The following is a 16,770-nucleotide window of genomic DNA, read 5'->3' as shown; positions in this document are numbered from 1 at the left end:
TACTCTTTTCAAACTAATATCTTGATTCCGGGAGGTACAGTATATTATCCACTCAAATGAGTGGAAGTTCGCATTCATTTTTTGAGGAATAGCATGCTCACATGCACAGAGGAATTGCCATACCACTTGAGGAAAAAGTGATGACAGCTACTGTATGCTCTGGTGTATAAGTGGATATCTTATAGTAGGGTGTTGATATACAAAGAGCACACAGAATACATTTTACCATCATCTTTCTGTCAGGTACAAAATATAGTTAGCACACCTACATAAATTTAGAAAGAGCTTCTGTATTATTATTCTGTATTATATCTTGTTTATATGTCATATTGCATAGTTACCTACAGTATACTCTTAAATAATAGCAAATAGAGAACTGAGAGATATAGACAAATCACATATGATATCCCTTCAATTTGGTAATAGTCAGAACTATATTACTGGCAAATGAAATTGAAAAAGAGGATGTGATGTTCTTATTATATCTGTTTTACTAGAATCATTGTTAATATTACAGTATTGTCATCTCCTTTACTTTTTATTGCCTTTTTGATTTTCGGCTGGAGAAAAGTGAAGAGGGGGATTTTGAAGCCCTCTTTCAGCAGCTGGCAGCAATGGAGAAAAACACCACCGTGGGGTTTCTGATCTCAGGATTTCAGAATCTGCAGCACAGTGATTATTATTTCATATTTCTGGCTTTCATTTACCTTGGAACCCTGATAGCAAATTTTATTCTAATGTCCATTATATGGCTGTCAGAGTGTCTTCATACACCGAAGTACATAGCCATTTTTAATTTATCTGTAGTAGATGTGAGTATTAGCACAGCTCTTATTCCAAAATGTATAGGTCAATTTCTTCTTGACTCAAGATTTGTGTTATATGAGACATGTTTAACTCAAATGTTGTTTGTTCATTCTTTCTATGGCCTAGAATCTCTGTCCCTTGTTGTTATGTCTTACGAAAGACTTGTATCTATTTGTTTTCCTCTGAGAAGTAGTACAATCAACACAAACACTAGGATGTTCATTATAATTGTTTTCTGCTGGTTATTAGCCTTTTCATATTTTACTGTTGCTGTGGTTTTCATAGCACGGTTGTCATTCTGCAGGCCTGTGCCTGTCATTAAGAGTTATTTCTGTGATCATGGACCAGTGTTCAAAGAGGCCTGCAGCAGCTATAGTGCAAATTGGACTATAGCCAGTGTTTATACTGTTGCTTTCATTTTTCTGCCATTTGCATTGATTATTATATCATATGTGTGCATTATAGTTGCTCTTTCCAGGATTGCATCTGCACAAGGGAGGTGGAAGGCATTTAAAACGTGCACGGCTCACTTAGCCTTAGTGGTCATATTTTTTATACCTGTCTTAGTAACATATATGATTGTTTGGACAAATTTACCAGTGGACACCGACTCCAGAATCCTCAACACATCTTTGGCAGCAACCCTGCCTCCTCTGCTGAATCCCATCATATACACCTTAAAAACGGAAGAGGTAATGGAACAAATTAAGAATTTCTTGAGGAAGCAGAAGGCTGTTCCAGTCATTCTTTAGTACTCTGATAAATCCAGAAGTGTAATTTTTCTCTATAAATGATAACAGTTACTTAGTTCTCAGTGTAATGGAGCAGTAACAAGACTTCAGAAAACAAGAGTAAAATACAGAACAAAATGTTAATTTTCTTTTTTTTAAATTTGGTATAATTGAACAACTACAAAAAAAAAGTATTTTACTCTCAAACACGACTTTTATAAAACATTTCCTTTTGTTTGTTTACTTGTATTTTTTAGTTATAATAATAAATAAAATCATAGCAATAGTTAATATTTATGTAATTAGTATTTTAGTGAAACAGCAGAAGATATGTACTTTTTTGTATGATCTTAAGCATGAAATGTGTAGCCACACAAAAATCCATGATATAATATCCTATAAAACCTTAAATTCATAATGGTTTCAGGTGGTGGTGTTACATCTACTGTAACTTGAACAACTTATGGCAATTATGGATGTTTTAATATAGTGGTTTCAAGCCATATTAACAGTCCTAAAATAATTGAGTGACAGTAATAAGATTTTTTAGAATGTGCCTTGCAATCTGTACACCAAATTGGAAAGACTGACATACACGGCTGAAGTGTTCGTGATAATGTAGTTAGCATTGCTATCTCTCTGTTGTTCTGGTTTTGAGTCCAGCCTGCATCACCTTCTGTGTAGAGTTTGTATGTTTTCATAATTTCTGGATTAATGTACTGTATGCCTCTAAATTGCCATTCTTGTGTTGTGGTGCTATTGTCTGCTCACCACAAAATTCTGTTGCAATAAGCAGCTATTAAAAATACATGTAGACAAATGTATAGTGGTTTCACAGTTTTCCATAATTTTAGTTAAATATTTATTATTATTGACATATTGTTTCAGTCCTCATCTTTGGGCAACATTTGTGACCTTTATTTTTTTCTTGTAGCATTGCATATTTTTACATACAGTAGAGTTTAAATGCATATTGCAAATGCATATTGTACATTAATAAGACAAAAAAACTCATGTGTATTATGTTTATTTACAACTGTAGCTTAATTACTCTCCAATAACTTGCATATATATGAGTATGTGAAAAGTATTGTCCTGGATACAACTTCTAACTGCACAAATGTGGTAACTTCAGTATACAGTAAACAGAAGTAGATGCTCACTGTCACTCCTGGGCTGGGAGCAGCTTGCTGCCTGTAGTTGCTCTTGGTAACTGAACCATTCACATGAGAGCTTGCATCCCACCCAAGCCTATGAGGAACAGGTCAGCCACCCATACTGTGTGTCTCTCTTCCTTTCAATCAGGGACCCAATCGTCCAATCATCTCTCCAATAAATGACTGCTTTTAAGCCCCAAAATCCTGCAAATTTAGTGCTCTGACGTTGAGATTCCTGGAGTAGTGCAATTCCCTGCCTGCTTCAGGAACCTGTTTTTGTGAGCGTCCGCTACTCTAAAATGCCGTTCTTCTTAGGTGAAGAAAATCTTCAGGAACTGGATGCAAAAATCCTATGACAAGCCCCCATCATGCCACGCTGCCCATTCAGACACAGAGTTTCATTGTCCCTGAAGTCAAGGACTAAGAACACATGAAAGCTGTAATACCTTTTATTTTCTCTAGTATATTAGGGTCTGGAGCAAGACTGGGATAAGGGTTATGTTAGATCCACAATCAGGTGACATGTTAGGTCCATGTTGAACCCTTTCTGTGAGGATTTAAATTCATTTTAGTTCAGCAGGAATAAAAAAATACCCACATCCAAGAGACCATTGGTCTGTAAATCTATCTAATTTTTTACATTTCTGAAGGTATTGGAGTGTGTTTGCTTCAAAGTCTAAAGAAAACATCATCACGTCCATCACGGCCAGGGTTTTTGAATTTTTTTATCATATTTTTGTTAGAGCATTGCTGCCTCACAGTGCTGGGGCCCTGGGTTCAATTATAGATCTGTGTGGAGTTTGTATTTTCTTTCAGTGTTAGTTTATGTTTCCTCTTGGTGCGCCGGTCCTCCCATAGTCCAAAAACATACTGAGATGATAGGGTAATGGGCTCTAGGTGCAAGTATGTGAGTGTCTCGGGTTATCTGTCTGCCCTGCAATTGACTGGTGTTTCATTCAGTGTGTACCCTGCCTTGCATCCGTTCCTTACCGAGATAGGCTCTGACTCCTCTGCAACCTTGAATTGGAAGAAGAGGTTAGAAAATGGATGTCATCTGTTACACCTGTGACTTCATGCCCCCAGTGAAGTCACTGCCCTTAATCAACTCTTTCACATTCCAGTGCAATTTCCAATTAACTAATCAGACACACCTTCTTCCACCTGCCTACTTGAACTTGAACTTGAACTTTATTGCCATATGTAACCGGTACTGGTACAATGGAATTCTTACTTACAGAAAGTCTCTCGATTATAAAACAAGTGTAAAAAACAAAACAAAGTGCAAACAGTGCATCAAGACAATGTACAAACAAACAATAGACAATGTGCAAGTAAACATGCAGACAGTTTGAATGTAAACAATACAGACGTGTAAACAATGACTGGAGACGTACAATTAATAAATTACAATGAGGTAGATGGTGATGGTGTAGGTGTGGTCCGAGGGGGATGGCTAAATGTGTTCGCCAGTCTCACTGCTTGTGGATAGAAGCTATTGAAGAATCTAGTGGTAAGTGTCCGTATGCTCTTATATCTCTTGCCTGAGGGCAGTGGGGTGAAGAGCTCATGCCCTGGGTGGTGACTGTCCTCTGTGATGGCCAGAATTCTACCACGGCAGCGGTCCTCATAGAGCTGTTTAATCTCGGTGAGACCGCAGCCGATGATCTTCTGGGCCATATTGACCATTCTCTGCAGTGCCTTTCTTTCTCGCGAAGAGGTGTTGCCATACCACACGGTGATCCCGTTGGTGAGGACGCTCTCGATAGTGCAGCGGTAGAAGTTCACCAACACATGTGTTGGCATCCCCCATCGCTTGAGGCACCTCAAGAAATAAAGGCGCTGCTGAGCCTTCTTCATGATAGAGTCAGTGTTCACAGTCCAGGTTAGATCTTTAGAGATGTGAATTCCCAAAAACCTAAAGCTGGTGACTGTTTCCACTTCCGTTCCATCAATACTGAGTGGGCTGTGAGTGTGTGGCCTGTGTCTCCGAAAGTCCACTATTAGCTCTTTCGTTTTCTTTATGTTCAAGTCCAGGTTATTGCTATGACATCACCTAAGCAGCTGTACAACTTCATCCCTGTAAGTGGACTCGTCATCATCACTGATCAGTCCTATTATAGTGGTGTCATCGGCAAACTTGATGATGCGGTTATTGCTGTGTCTTGCTGTGCAGTCGTGAGTAAATAGGGAGTACAACCTTGGACTCAGACAGCAGCCTTGTGGGGTTCCAGTGCTCAGGGTGAGTGGTGTTGATGTTTTATTGCCTATCCGCACCACCTGTGGTCTCTCGATAAGAAAGTCCAGCAGCCAGTTGCAGACAGAGTTGCACAGACCTAATCCCCTGAGCTTTGTCACCAGTTGACAGGGTATGATGGAATTAAATGCTGAACTGTAGTCCACAAACAGCACTCTCACATATGAGTTCTTAGTGTCCAGGTGTTCCAAGGCTGTATGCAGAGCCAGGGAGACAGCATCATCCACTGATCTGTTGTTCTGGTAGGCGAACTGCAGGGGGTCCAGGGACTCTGTGATGGAGGAGTTGATGTGTGACAACACCAGCTTCTCCAGGCATTTCATCACCACAGATGTTAATGCTACTGGGCGGTAATCATTCAGGCATGTCACTTAAACCAACCTGACACACCACTCCTTGCTCAGTATTGGGTTTCACCTAGCTAAAGCTGCATTGTTTGGCTTGCAGTTTGGCTTGCAGTTTGGCTTGCAGTTTGGCTTGGTTCAGATTCAAGAGTTCACTGATCCTGGTTTTTGTAATAGACCACAAGAATGACAGTGATTAAAGTTACAGGACATTACCAGTTAAGGATATTGCAGTCAGGTTGCCATTTATCTTTACCATGGAGTTTTTTAGCAAATAGAACATCCTGCCAAGACCATCCAAGTGGGCTCTTCCCATCAATTTGACAGTTGTACACCTTAGTGACTATATCATTCTACACACCTGTGCCACAAATACAGACATTAGGGTGGTCTACACATCATCATAAAGATATTAGTATTCTATGATTTGTGAGAGTTTGCTAATTTAATCCAACCTACAACCTACCAGTATGCCAGTGCCATACCCTAATTAATTCCATTAGGTGTTTTCATTGTTAATTTTGAGAAAGCTTGAAATTGAAAAGGTAATATCACCTAATTATATTTGCCCAATGAACAATGAGGTAATTTTGACCACATGAAACATCCTATGTTACTAGTGTCAGTCAATCAGTACACTAATGAAAAGTCAAATTCTACATAGTCCAATATGTAGAAAGCAGGCATGTATAGAGCAATTGTTTTTTATAGTAAGTATTCAATGAATTATTTAACAATAAGAAAGAATTATGACAAATAAAAAGCAAACATTCTCAGTTATTCCAAGGGATACAACAATAGTCAGAAGCATTTGTAAGAAAGTGAAAGTAATATCACAACAAACTTAACAAAGTGAATATTTCACACAGCTATGTAGTGTACCTTCTTGAACTTTGGAAATTATTCCATTTTTAAATTCCCCTATAAATTCTCTTGGAAGAATACACAATAGACTGGGAAAGCAAAGGCTCAGGGCTTATTTTCCAGATCATATACATGGTATTGTTTTGCAGCTCTGCAGCACCCTCACATGCACACAGGAATTGTCATACCACTTGAGGACAAGATGATGACAATTGCGCCCTGGTGCATAATAGGATGCCTAAAAGCGGGGTGCAGGTATAGACAGCACACAGAACAAATTTCACCATCATCTTTCAGGTATGAAATAGAGTTAGCATATCTTAACAAATCTACAATAGAGCGTATGTATTAAATAAGAGCTTATTTGTATTTTATAAACAATTTTAGAAGAATGTTAACTCTTTTAAAAAAAATAGCAAGTAGAGAATTGAAAGATATAGACAAATTGTATGGTCATTTATGACATTCCCTTCTGTGATAGACAAAAGTATATCAAGAAGTTAGCTGCATAAGCATGCATAGGTTGCAAAGGAACAAGTAAAGGTTTATTCTGTGCTGTAAAGAGAAAAAAGGAGACACAATGTTTTGGCTGTGGAGCCTTCTTTAGGTCTTCTTCCCTTTTCTTCTCTTTTCAGCATGGAATAAACCTTTACTGGTTCCTTGACAAAATTATGTGACTGGCAAATTAAATTGAAATAGAGTATGTGATGTTCATATTATTTCTATTTTACTAGAATCATTGTTAATATTATGTATTTGTTGTCAACTTTAAATTTTATTTCCTTTTAAATTTTAGACTTGAGAAAAAGTTAAAAGAAGGATAATTTCAGCAGCTGGCAGCTGACTGCTGGCAGCAATGGAGATAAACACCACATTTCCTTCTCCTGTGGGGTTTCTGATCTCAGGATTTCAGAATCTGCCACACAGTGATTATTATTTCATATTCTTAGCTTTTGTTTACCTTGGAACCCTGATAGCCAATTTTATTCTAATGTCCATAATATGGCTGTCAGAGTGTCTTCATACACCAAAGTACATAGCAGTTTTTAATTTATCTGTTGTAGACGTGAGCATTAGCACAGCTCTTATTCCAAAATGTATAAGTCAGTTTCTTTTTGACTCGAGATTTGTGTTATATGAGACATGTTTAACTCAAATGTTATTTGTTCAGTCTTTCTATGGCTTAGAATCTCTGTCTCTTGTTGTTATGTCTTATGAAAGATTCATCTCTATTTGTTTTCCACTGAGAAGCAGCACGATCAACACAAACGTGAGGATGTACATTATAATTGGTTTCTGCTGGGTATTATCTTTGACATATTTTGGTGTTGCAGTGGTTTTTATAACACGCTTGTCATTCTGCAAACCTGTTCCTGTCATTAAGAGTTATTTCTGTGATCACGGACCAGTGTTCAAAGAGGCCTGCAGCAGCGACAGTGCAAATAGGGTCATAGCCAGTGTTTATACTGTTGCTTTCATTTTTCTGCCGCTGGCATTGATTATCTTATCATATGTGTGCATTATAGCTGTTCTTTCCAGGATTGTATCTGCACAGGGCAGGTGGAAAGCATTTAAAACATGTATGGCTCACTTAGCCTTAGTGGTCATATTCTTTATACCTGTTTTAGTAACATATATGATTGTATGGACAAATTTACCAATGGAAACTAACACCAGAATCCTCAACACATCTTTGGCAGCAACCCTACCTCCTCTCTTGAATCCCATCATATACACCTTAAAAACTGAGGAGATAATGGAGAAAATTAAGAATTTCATAAGGAAAAAGAAGGCTGCACCGGTAACACATTAGAACTAATTTTATTCCCCAAATGCAATATTGTTCTCTGTACAGAATAACAGCTAATTGTTCTCAGTGTTATGATATACTGTAGTAACAACTCTTCAGCAAAACAGAGTAAAATACTGAATCAATGTTATTTTTCAGTTCAGCATCTGTTTTTTACCTGTATTTCTTTAGGTAAATCTGATTCATTCCTAATATTTAAATTATTAGTACTTTAATGAAACAGTTAAAGAGATGTATCTAGTTGTGTGATCTTAAGCATGAATTGTGTAGTCCACGTGATATACTTATACATTTCTTTATCAAAGAATAATGTACATTGTACAGTTTATTTCAAAACCTTCATGTCTTCCTGAATAAAAACAGATTTCTTATCCATTTCTGCAAACCATTGACATACAAATTATTCTAACATAATTCTCAAAAACCCTCTTGTGGCTCAATGTTTAAGGTCTGTTCTGTCCCAGATCTAGGATTCATCCTTTGTTCCCTTTCCTTCTAAAGGACTTTTTGGTTTTGTCTGTGCCCACAGCACTCAACCCAGTTCCCAGCCAGTCACACTGGTTTTTGAAGCCATTTTCACTTGATTTGTTGATTTTGCTACTTAATGTATTGCAATTCATTCAAATATGTGTATTCATGTACACGATTATTATCTTTTGTGTATTTCATTTTAAAACTAATAAGCAATATAAAATCTTAAACATTCATAATATAATATTCTATAAAACCTTAACTTAATAATATGTTCAGATTTTCATCTGCTGTAACCAATGAACAAACTTATTTTTTGTTTTAATGTAGTCATTTCCAGCTACAGATGTAGCCATTTAGAATGTGCATTAAAACCCTGTAAGGCCTGCACCTTACCGCAGTGATTCACTGGGCAAAGATGATCGACAGATGGCACTTGTGGTGCATTAGATGTTAGTGAAACAATTGCTTCATTTAGCCTCTCTACTATTCATGTTTAAATCCACTTAATATGGAATTTTACAACTACAGGGAAATTTTGGTAGCTGAGTATAAAAATAACAGGAGCATAATGTCTCTTAATGTCACTGATGATATTCATTTAGTAATATAAATATATAAAACATACTGTATGTAGCTGGTAGTGGTAGCTAAACTACAATTAAAAAAACACAACATTATTCCTGTTATGCCGGGCCCGACAAAGTGTTGAACAGGCTCAGCAAAAATTAGAAGTCGATGAGCCAGATATATGCGGCAAGCAGGGAGAGTTTATTTAATAATGACAGCACTGATGAGGACAAACAGAACTGAGACTGAGGAGATGGCTGAGGCAATAGCTGTGCAGTTGATGCAGACAGAGCAGAGGCTGAGGTCAGAGGTATAAATGAGATGATCAGAGGCAATGATGAATGAGAACCTGGAAACAGGACTCAGAACCGAGAAACACTAGAAAATACTTCTGAGAACCTGGAACTGAAACAGAGACAAGACAGGGTTAGTGACTCAATGTCTGAGCCCCAAGGAATGTTTCATCAGGGCTTAAATACTGCGTGAGGTCCCCTGATAATATGGAATTGCAGATCTAAAGAAATTAATAATATTACTTTTAAACAATAATTTTTGAGACACAATGCTTCAAATGTCAATAACCTTGCAAACAAATGACACAGAGCCTTCATAACATAGGCATTTTAAAGATGATGATTTTATATAACTTTATAAATAAAAACAATATTAATTTAATGTCTTACATACTGTAATACACAATTTTACAATTAATAAAAGTCTAAATATTATACGACTTAAAATTCTATAATTGTAAAATGATTCAAAACCAGGCATTTTCTGGAGACGGCCCAAATGCTTCCACACGCCAGGTTAAGTATTCACACTGCTCCACCTGACGGTTTCACAAAGTAGTGCTTCAAAAAACACATTTTAAAAAAATCGGGTTTTTTTTTACGGCATGTTAGGGCATGCCCACTGCAAAGTGCTACGGTATCTGGCAGGCATTCTGAATGGCTGGATCTGTACAGTACCTTATTATTCAGAGATACAGACTTGCGTGTTACCAAGTAAAGAGCACACATACCCCAATATCAGATGGTATTTGAAAAATCCAAGTTCAAAGGGAAGACTACCACTACCAACACCACTTACAGCACCAGCCAGGTTTCCAAACCAGTTACCCATCTAAGGACTGACCAAACTCATCATGTTTAAAAATTCACTAAATAAACACAATACACATTTTTTTGTGTTTTTAATGGTTTTTAATAATGTAAAGCAATTTGGATCAGTGAAATCTGCTCTATTTACTTTAAAGACCTGAACATTTCACACATTTGATCTTTATCATCTTAAGTTAATTTTCTGTGATATTGTGGTGAAACTATATTTTCAATGTATCTCCACAATGTGTTAGACAATCATTGCATGTGAATCCCTGGGTTAGTTCCAGATAGTTTAGTGCTATCTGCGTGGAGTATATTTCATCCGAGTGCACCGGTCCTCCCACAGTCCAAAAACATACTGGTAGGTGAACTGGCTTCTGGAAAAAATGGCTCTAGGTGTGCATGTTTGTGCTTGCTACTGTATTTGTGATGGACTTTCGTTTCATCCAGGGTGCTCCCTGCCTTGCACCTATTGCCTGCCAGCATAGGCACTGGCTCCCCTGTGACCCTGAATTGGAAGTAGAGTAGGTTGATTTTTATGTAATTCAACATGGTTTGTTACTAGGGTCAATCAAAACACTAATGAATATTCAAAAATCTATATAGTCCATTTTATAGAAAACATGCCTCTATAGATCAATAGGTTTTAATATTAAGTATTCAGTTAATTATTCAACAATAAGAAAAAACAATGAAAATCAAGCACAAACTTTATCAATGCTTTCAAAAAGCATAATATGTGTCAGAAGCGCCTGTATAAAAATGTCTCAGAGTAATATCATAGAAATCCAAAGAAAGAGTTATGTCACTGATTTCCTTCTTGAACTTCTTGGCTCAGGGCCTAGTTTCCTGATCACAATACTGTGCATGGTTCTATTTTGCAGGTCCTTCTCAATAACACAAGAGCACCCTAATAACACAAAGGAATTATCATACCACTTGAGGACAATGTGATGACAACTATGTCCTGGTGCATAACAGGATGACTTAGGGTAGAGTGCTGATATAGAGACAGCACACAGAGCAAATTTCACCATCATCTTTCTGTCAGGTACGAAACGGAGTTAACACTTCTAAATAAATTTACAATAGAGCTTATTTATTAAAGTGTGTTTGTATTTAGTTACCTAAACTTTTATTTTCTTAATTTTATTTAAATGTACAGAAGTGCTGTGTGTCCACAAAAAAAAAATTCCCTTAGGGGACAATGCATCTTATCTTATCTTAAACTCTTATTTAAAAATACTGAATTGAGAGACATAGACAAATTATAAGTTCACATACAGTATGATATCTCTTCAGTTCTGTAATAGTCAATACTATATTACTAACAAATGAAATTGAAACAGAGCATATGATGTGGACATTGTTCCCTTTTTACTAGAATCTTGTTTATATAGAATCTATGTTAATATTACATTATTGCTATCTCCTTTAACTTTTATTGACAATTTGATTTTAGGCTTGAGAAAAAGCAAAAAGGGGCATACTGAAGCACCGTTTCAGCAGCTGGCAGCAATGGAGATAAACGCCACATTTCCTTCCCCTGTGGGGTTTCTGATTTCAGGATTACAGAATCTGCAGAACAGTGACTATTATTTTATATTCCTGGCTTTCGTTTACCTGGGAACCCTGATAGCCAATTGTATTCTAATGTCCATAATATGGCTGTCAGAGTGTCTTCATACACCAAAGTACATGGCAGTTTTTAATTTATCTATTGTAGACTTGAGCATTAGCACAGCTCTTATTCCAAAATGTTTACATCAATTTCTTTTTGACTCACGATTTGTGTTATATGAGACATGTTTAACTCAGATGTTATTTGCTCAGTCTTTATATGGCTTGGAATCTCTCTCCCTTGTTGTTATGTCTTATGAAAGACTCGTCTCTATTTGTTTTCCACTGAGAAGCAGCACAATCAATACAAACACCAGAATGTTTGTTATACTTGCTTTCTGCTGGGTAATATCTTTCACATATTTTGGTGTTGCAGTGGGTTTTATAACACGCTTGGCATTCTGTGAACCTATTCCTGTCATTAAGAGTTATTTCTGTGATCATGGACCAGTGTTCAGAGCGGCCTGTAATGATAATAGTGCAAATTTAATTATAGGCAAAGTTTATACTGTTCTTTTCATTTTTCTGCCATTTGCATTGATTATTCTATCCTATGTGTGCATTATAGCTGCTCTTTCCAGGATTGCATCTGCACAAGGGAGGTGGAAAGCATTTAAAACATGCACGGGTCACTTAGCCTTAGTGGTCATATTCTTTATACCTGTTTTAGTAACATATATGATTGCTTGGATAAATTTCACAGTGGAAACTAACACCAGAATCCTCAACACATCTTTGTCAGCAACCCTGCCTCCTCTACTGAATCCCATCATATACACCTTAAAAACTGAGGAGGTAATGGAGCAAATTAAGAATTTCATAAGGAAATGGAAGTCTGCACCAATAAATCATTAGTACTGTAATTAGTCATGGAGTGCACATTTTTTTCTTTGTACAGAACACAGTTACTTTGTTCTCAGTGTTATTATGCAGTAACAACTCTTCAGCAAAACAGAGTAAAGTACAAAACAAAATGTAATTTATCTTGAATGTTTTTATTTGTAATTGTTATTGTGTAATTAAGAAAAATATTTTTAAGTTTAATCGCAACAATGATCTCTCTACCTTTTATAGACTATTCTTTTCAGAAGGTTAATTCAACAATTCAGCAGCTGTTTGTTGCCTATATTTCTTTAGATAAATCTGATTCAGTACTAATATTTAAATAACTAGTAGAAGAAATGTATTTGGTTGTGTGATCTTGAAACTTAAATGGTTTAGACCACATAATAGATTTCTTTATCAATGAATAATGTGCATTGGACAGTTTATTTCAAAGCCTTTATGCCATCCTGAATAAAAACAGATTTCTTTCTTCCATTTCTGCGAACCATTGACAAACAAATCAATCCAACATAATTCTCAAAAACCATCTTGTCGCTCAAGACCAGTTAAAGGTCTGTTCTGTCCCAGATCTAGGATTCATCCTTTGTTCCCTTTCCTTCTAAAGGACTTTTTGGTCTTGTCTGTGCCCACAGCACACCTGGACACCTGGGTTTTGTAGCCATTTTCGTTTTGTTGACTGCACTACTAAATATATTGCATTTCATTCAATTATGGGTATTCTTGTACAAATGTATGTGTTTTTTTGTGTATTTCCTTTTATAAAATATATACTATATGGAATACAAAAACCTGAAAATTCATAATATATCCTTTAAATCCTTCAATTCACAATGGTTCTATAGTAGTGTTACATCTGTTTGAACAATATTTAACTTAATATTTCGTTTTAATGCAGCAGTTTCAGACTGTTTAGAATCTTAATACTACTGCATATAACTGAACTAAGGTAATTGATAATATGCCCTGAAATATGTACATCATGTTTTTCATATTAAAAAGACTGACATACACAGGTTTTGTAGTGTTCATTGTGGTTAGTATTGATGTCTCATTGTTCTTTTGACTTTGAGTCCAGCCTGCATCACCTTCTGTGTAACATTTACTGTATGTTTTCTTATAATTACTAGATTGATGTGAGTTTCTAAATTGCTTTTCTTGTGTTTCTCCTGTTATGGTGTGTCTGAATTGTGAGTATTGTCTGCTGCCTTAAGCTTAGGCTTACCACAGACCTGTAAATTTACATTTACATGTAAATATTGTGTAATTCTGTTACCAAAGACATTCTCATATATAAAAAAAGTATATTTTGTTTATGTACCATTGTAGTTCAATCCCAGGTAGGGGCAAGTGATGCTTCCAGGTCCACTCAGCCTGCTTTCCAAATGAGTACCGGGGGGTTAATCCTTCCGAGGGTATTAGGTCGGCTGGAGTGTGATGCTGACCACATCACCTCCACTTCCAGTGTCGGATGGTCAAGGAAAATGGTGACCCTTGCCCCCCATTCCCCAGTGGGCTTTATGGCCTGAAAAGGGACCTACTTACCTTACAATTGTAGTTTACACTGTAATAATCTGCATATATATGAAAATCTGAAAAGTATTGTCTTAAACACAGGGACTAACTTCAAGCTGTAAAAATGTGGCACCGATACAGTAAGCAAAAATAGTAGCTAACTGTAACGTCCAGGCTGGGAGCATATATATGAAAATCTGAAAAGTATTGTCTTAAACACAGGGACTAACTTCAAGCTGTAAAAATGTGGCACCGATACAGTAAGCAAAAATAGTAGCTAGCTGTTACGTCCAGGCTGGGAGCATATATATGAAAATATGAAAAGTATTGTCTTAAACACAGGGACTAACTTCAAGCTGTAAAAATGTGGCACCGACACAGTAAGCAAAAATAGTAGCTAACTGTTACGTCCAGGCTGGGAGCAGCTCACTGCCTTTGGTTGCCACGGGTAACTGCAGCATTCACACGAGTGCTCGCATTCCACCTGAGACCATGCAGACTAGGTCAGACTGCCAATCCATTGGTCCCATTCCTTGTTAATCAGGGGATCAAATCGTCAAATCATCCTTCAGTAAACAACTGCGTTTAAGCCTGAAACGCCACTAATTCAGTGCTCTGACATTAAGCTACCAGGAGTAGTGAAATTCCCTGTGTGCTTCAGAAACCTGTCTTTGTGTGACTCCAATTTTCCAAAATATTGCTCCGCAGCATGCTCCCCTGTATGGGCGACAAACCTGTCCAGAGCACTCGAGAAATCAGACAGCAATAATTTTGCAGCTTTCATTGATTCTAGTGAAGCAAGGAATTTGACTTGTAGACTGCCAGGGAGCTGAACGTTCTTTTGTTTCCTTGTGACCTAGTCCTGATGGTGGAGTCCCTGGCCAGATTCTGAGAAAGACCACAGCCCTGACCATCAGGGTGCTGCACAGGGAATCGATCGAATTCCTTCTCCACACAGCTCATGGATTCTGGGGTTCCTATGGCCCCAGGAATATAAACCTCACCTGGACTTGCCTACAAAGGAGCTTCTGGCCTGGGGTCTAACCTGTTGGGGCTCCTGTCTCCCATTGCTACCTCAGTTAGGTGCCCTGGATTTCCATCATGCTTACATCATGCCTATTATATTATATGATTGTTGTATTCTATGAACTAGAGATGTATTCAGCAAAAAAGCACAAATGCTCGCACTGTACAATGAATACAACTATCCCATTGATTTTCTGTCTGGTATCACACCACCCAGGGGCCTCCTGTTCACCCTGTCTTTGCTGGAGACCAAGACCATGAAGGAGTATACAGTATCAATGAGAATCTCCAGACAGTCTTCATTCATCCCTTCTCCTCTCATCTTGTTCTCTTTCCTAAAAAGATGTGTCCCTACATGTGAGCATCAACTACATGCCTCTCAAAAGGATCACTAAGAAGAATCGGTACTCACTACCACTTATTCGATCACTCCAAGAAAGGGCCAGCCAGACAGGCATTTTCACATATATTGACTTGAGAGAGGTGAAAAATGTGACACAAATCTCAGAGGGAGGGAGACAAAAGGAAGATGGGTTTTAACACCAAGCTCTGCAATGTCCCAACCATCTTCCAGAACTTTATAAAGGACATCTTTCAGGACTTCCTGGAGGGATTTGTGGTGGTGAATGTAGACAATATTCTGATCTACTCTCAGAACCTTCAGGAACTCTTCAGAACCTGATGGCATACCAAGTCATGTCCTCAGTCTCTGCGCCAAACAACTGGCAGCTGTATTCATAGATATTTTCAACTTGTCCCTGGCCCAAGCTGCTTCAAGACAACCACCATCATCCCAATAACAAAGCAAACCACAGTGACATGCATTAATGACTACTGCCCAGTGGCACTAACCCCTGTTATCATGAAGTCCTTCAAGAGGCTGGCCATGGGACACCATTTCAGACACACTGGACCCGTATCAATTGCCTAACTGCCTAACAGATGCCGCAATCTCAATTGCCATACACACTGCCCTATCCCATCTGGATAAAAAGAATACTTACTCAAGACTACTATTCATTAAATTCAGCTCAGCTTTTAACACCATTGGCAGTTGGTGAAAACTGCTGAGTCCATCAGTGGGGTTGCTCTCCCATCCATCCAGGACATTTATGACAGACAGTGCTTGAGGAAAGCTCTAAGCATCATCAAAGACACCACACACCCCAGATACAGACTGTTTGACCCTCAACCATCTGGAAAATGGTACCGGAACATTTGGGTCCAGACTACCAGAGAGTTTTTACCCCCCCCCCCCCCCCCCCCAACAATCAAACTGTTAAACTCCCAGCGTCTCTCACACCTTCTCTCTTTATCAAAACTCAAATGCACATTGAAATCTACCTCTACCTCACATGTTAAGACGTTTACTCTCCATAATTCTGTATCCTTTATTTCATTCTGTTGTATGATTTTGCACATCTGTTGTTATTTTGCACATTAACTGTTACCTGTTGTTGTTTTGTACATTATCTGTTGTTGCACATTGCCTGTTGTTGTTTTGCACATTGCTTGTTGTCTCTGTCTTTCTTTTCTTGCACAATTGTATTGTTGTTTGCACTACTAACCATCTGAGAGCTAGCTAAATCTCATTTCGTTGTACTATATACCTGTTATGAGTATAATGACAATAAACTTGAACTTGAACATAC

General features: G+C 37.6%; 1 protein-coding gene across 1 annotated transcript; it reads left to right on the top strand.

The window, feature by feature from the left end:
- The first annotated feature begins 11,632 nt into the window (after positions 1-11,632).
- On the top strand, positions 11,633-12,589 carry LOC138239080 (olfactory receptor 6N1-like). Its single transcript, XM_069189708.1, has one exon. It carries the CDS (start codon positions 11,633-11,635, stop codon positions 12,587-12,589), a length of 957 nt encoding a protein of 318 aa, XP_069045809.1.
- Positions 12,590-16,770: the final 4,181 nt, after the last annotated feature.

The sequence above is a fragment of the Lepisosteus oculatus genome, chromosome 5, assembly GCF_040954835.1.
Source record: "Lepisosteus oculatus isolate fLepOcu1 chromosome 5, fLepOcu1.hap2, whole genome shotgun sequence".
NCBI classification, from domain to species: Eukaryota; Metazoa; Chordata; class Actinopteri; order Semionotiformes; family Lepisosteidae; genus Lepisosteus; species Lepisosteus oculatus.
Note: the sequence above shows the minus strand (reverse complement) of the source record. Positions and strands in the feature narration are given on the sequence as shown.

Excerpts from the sequence above, each read along its gene's own strand:
- LOC138239080 (XM_069189708.1), top strand. The coding sequence starts at position 11,633 with ATGGAGATAAACGCCACATTTCCTTCCCCTGTGGGGTTTCTGATTTCA.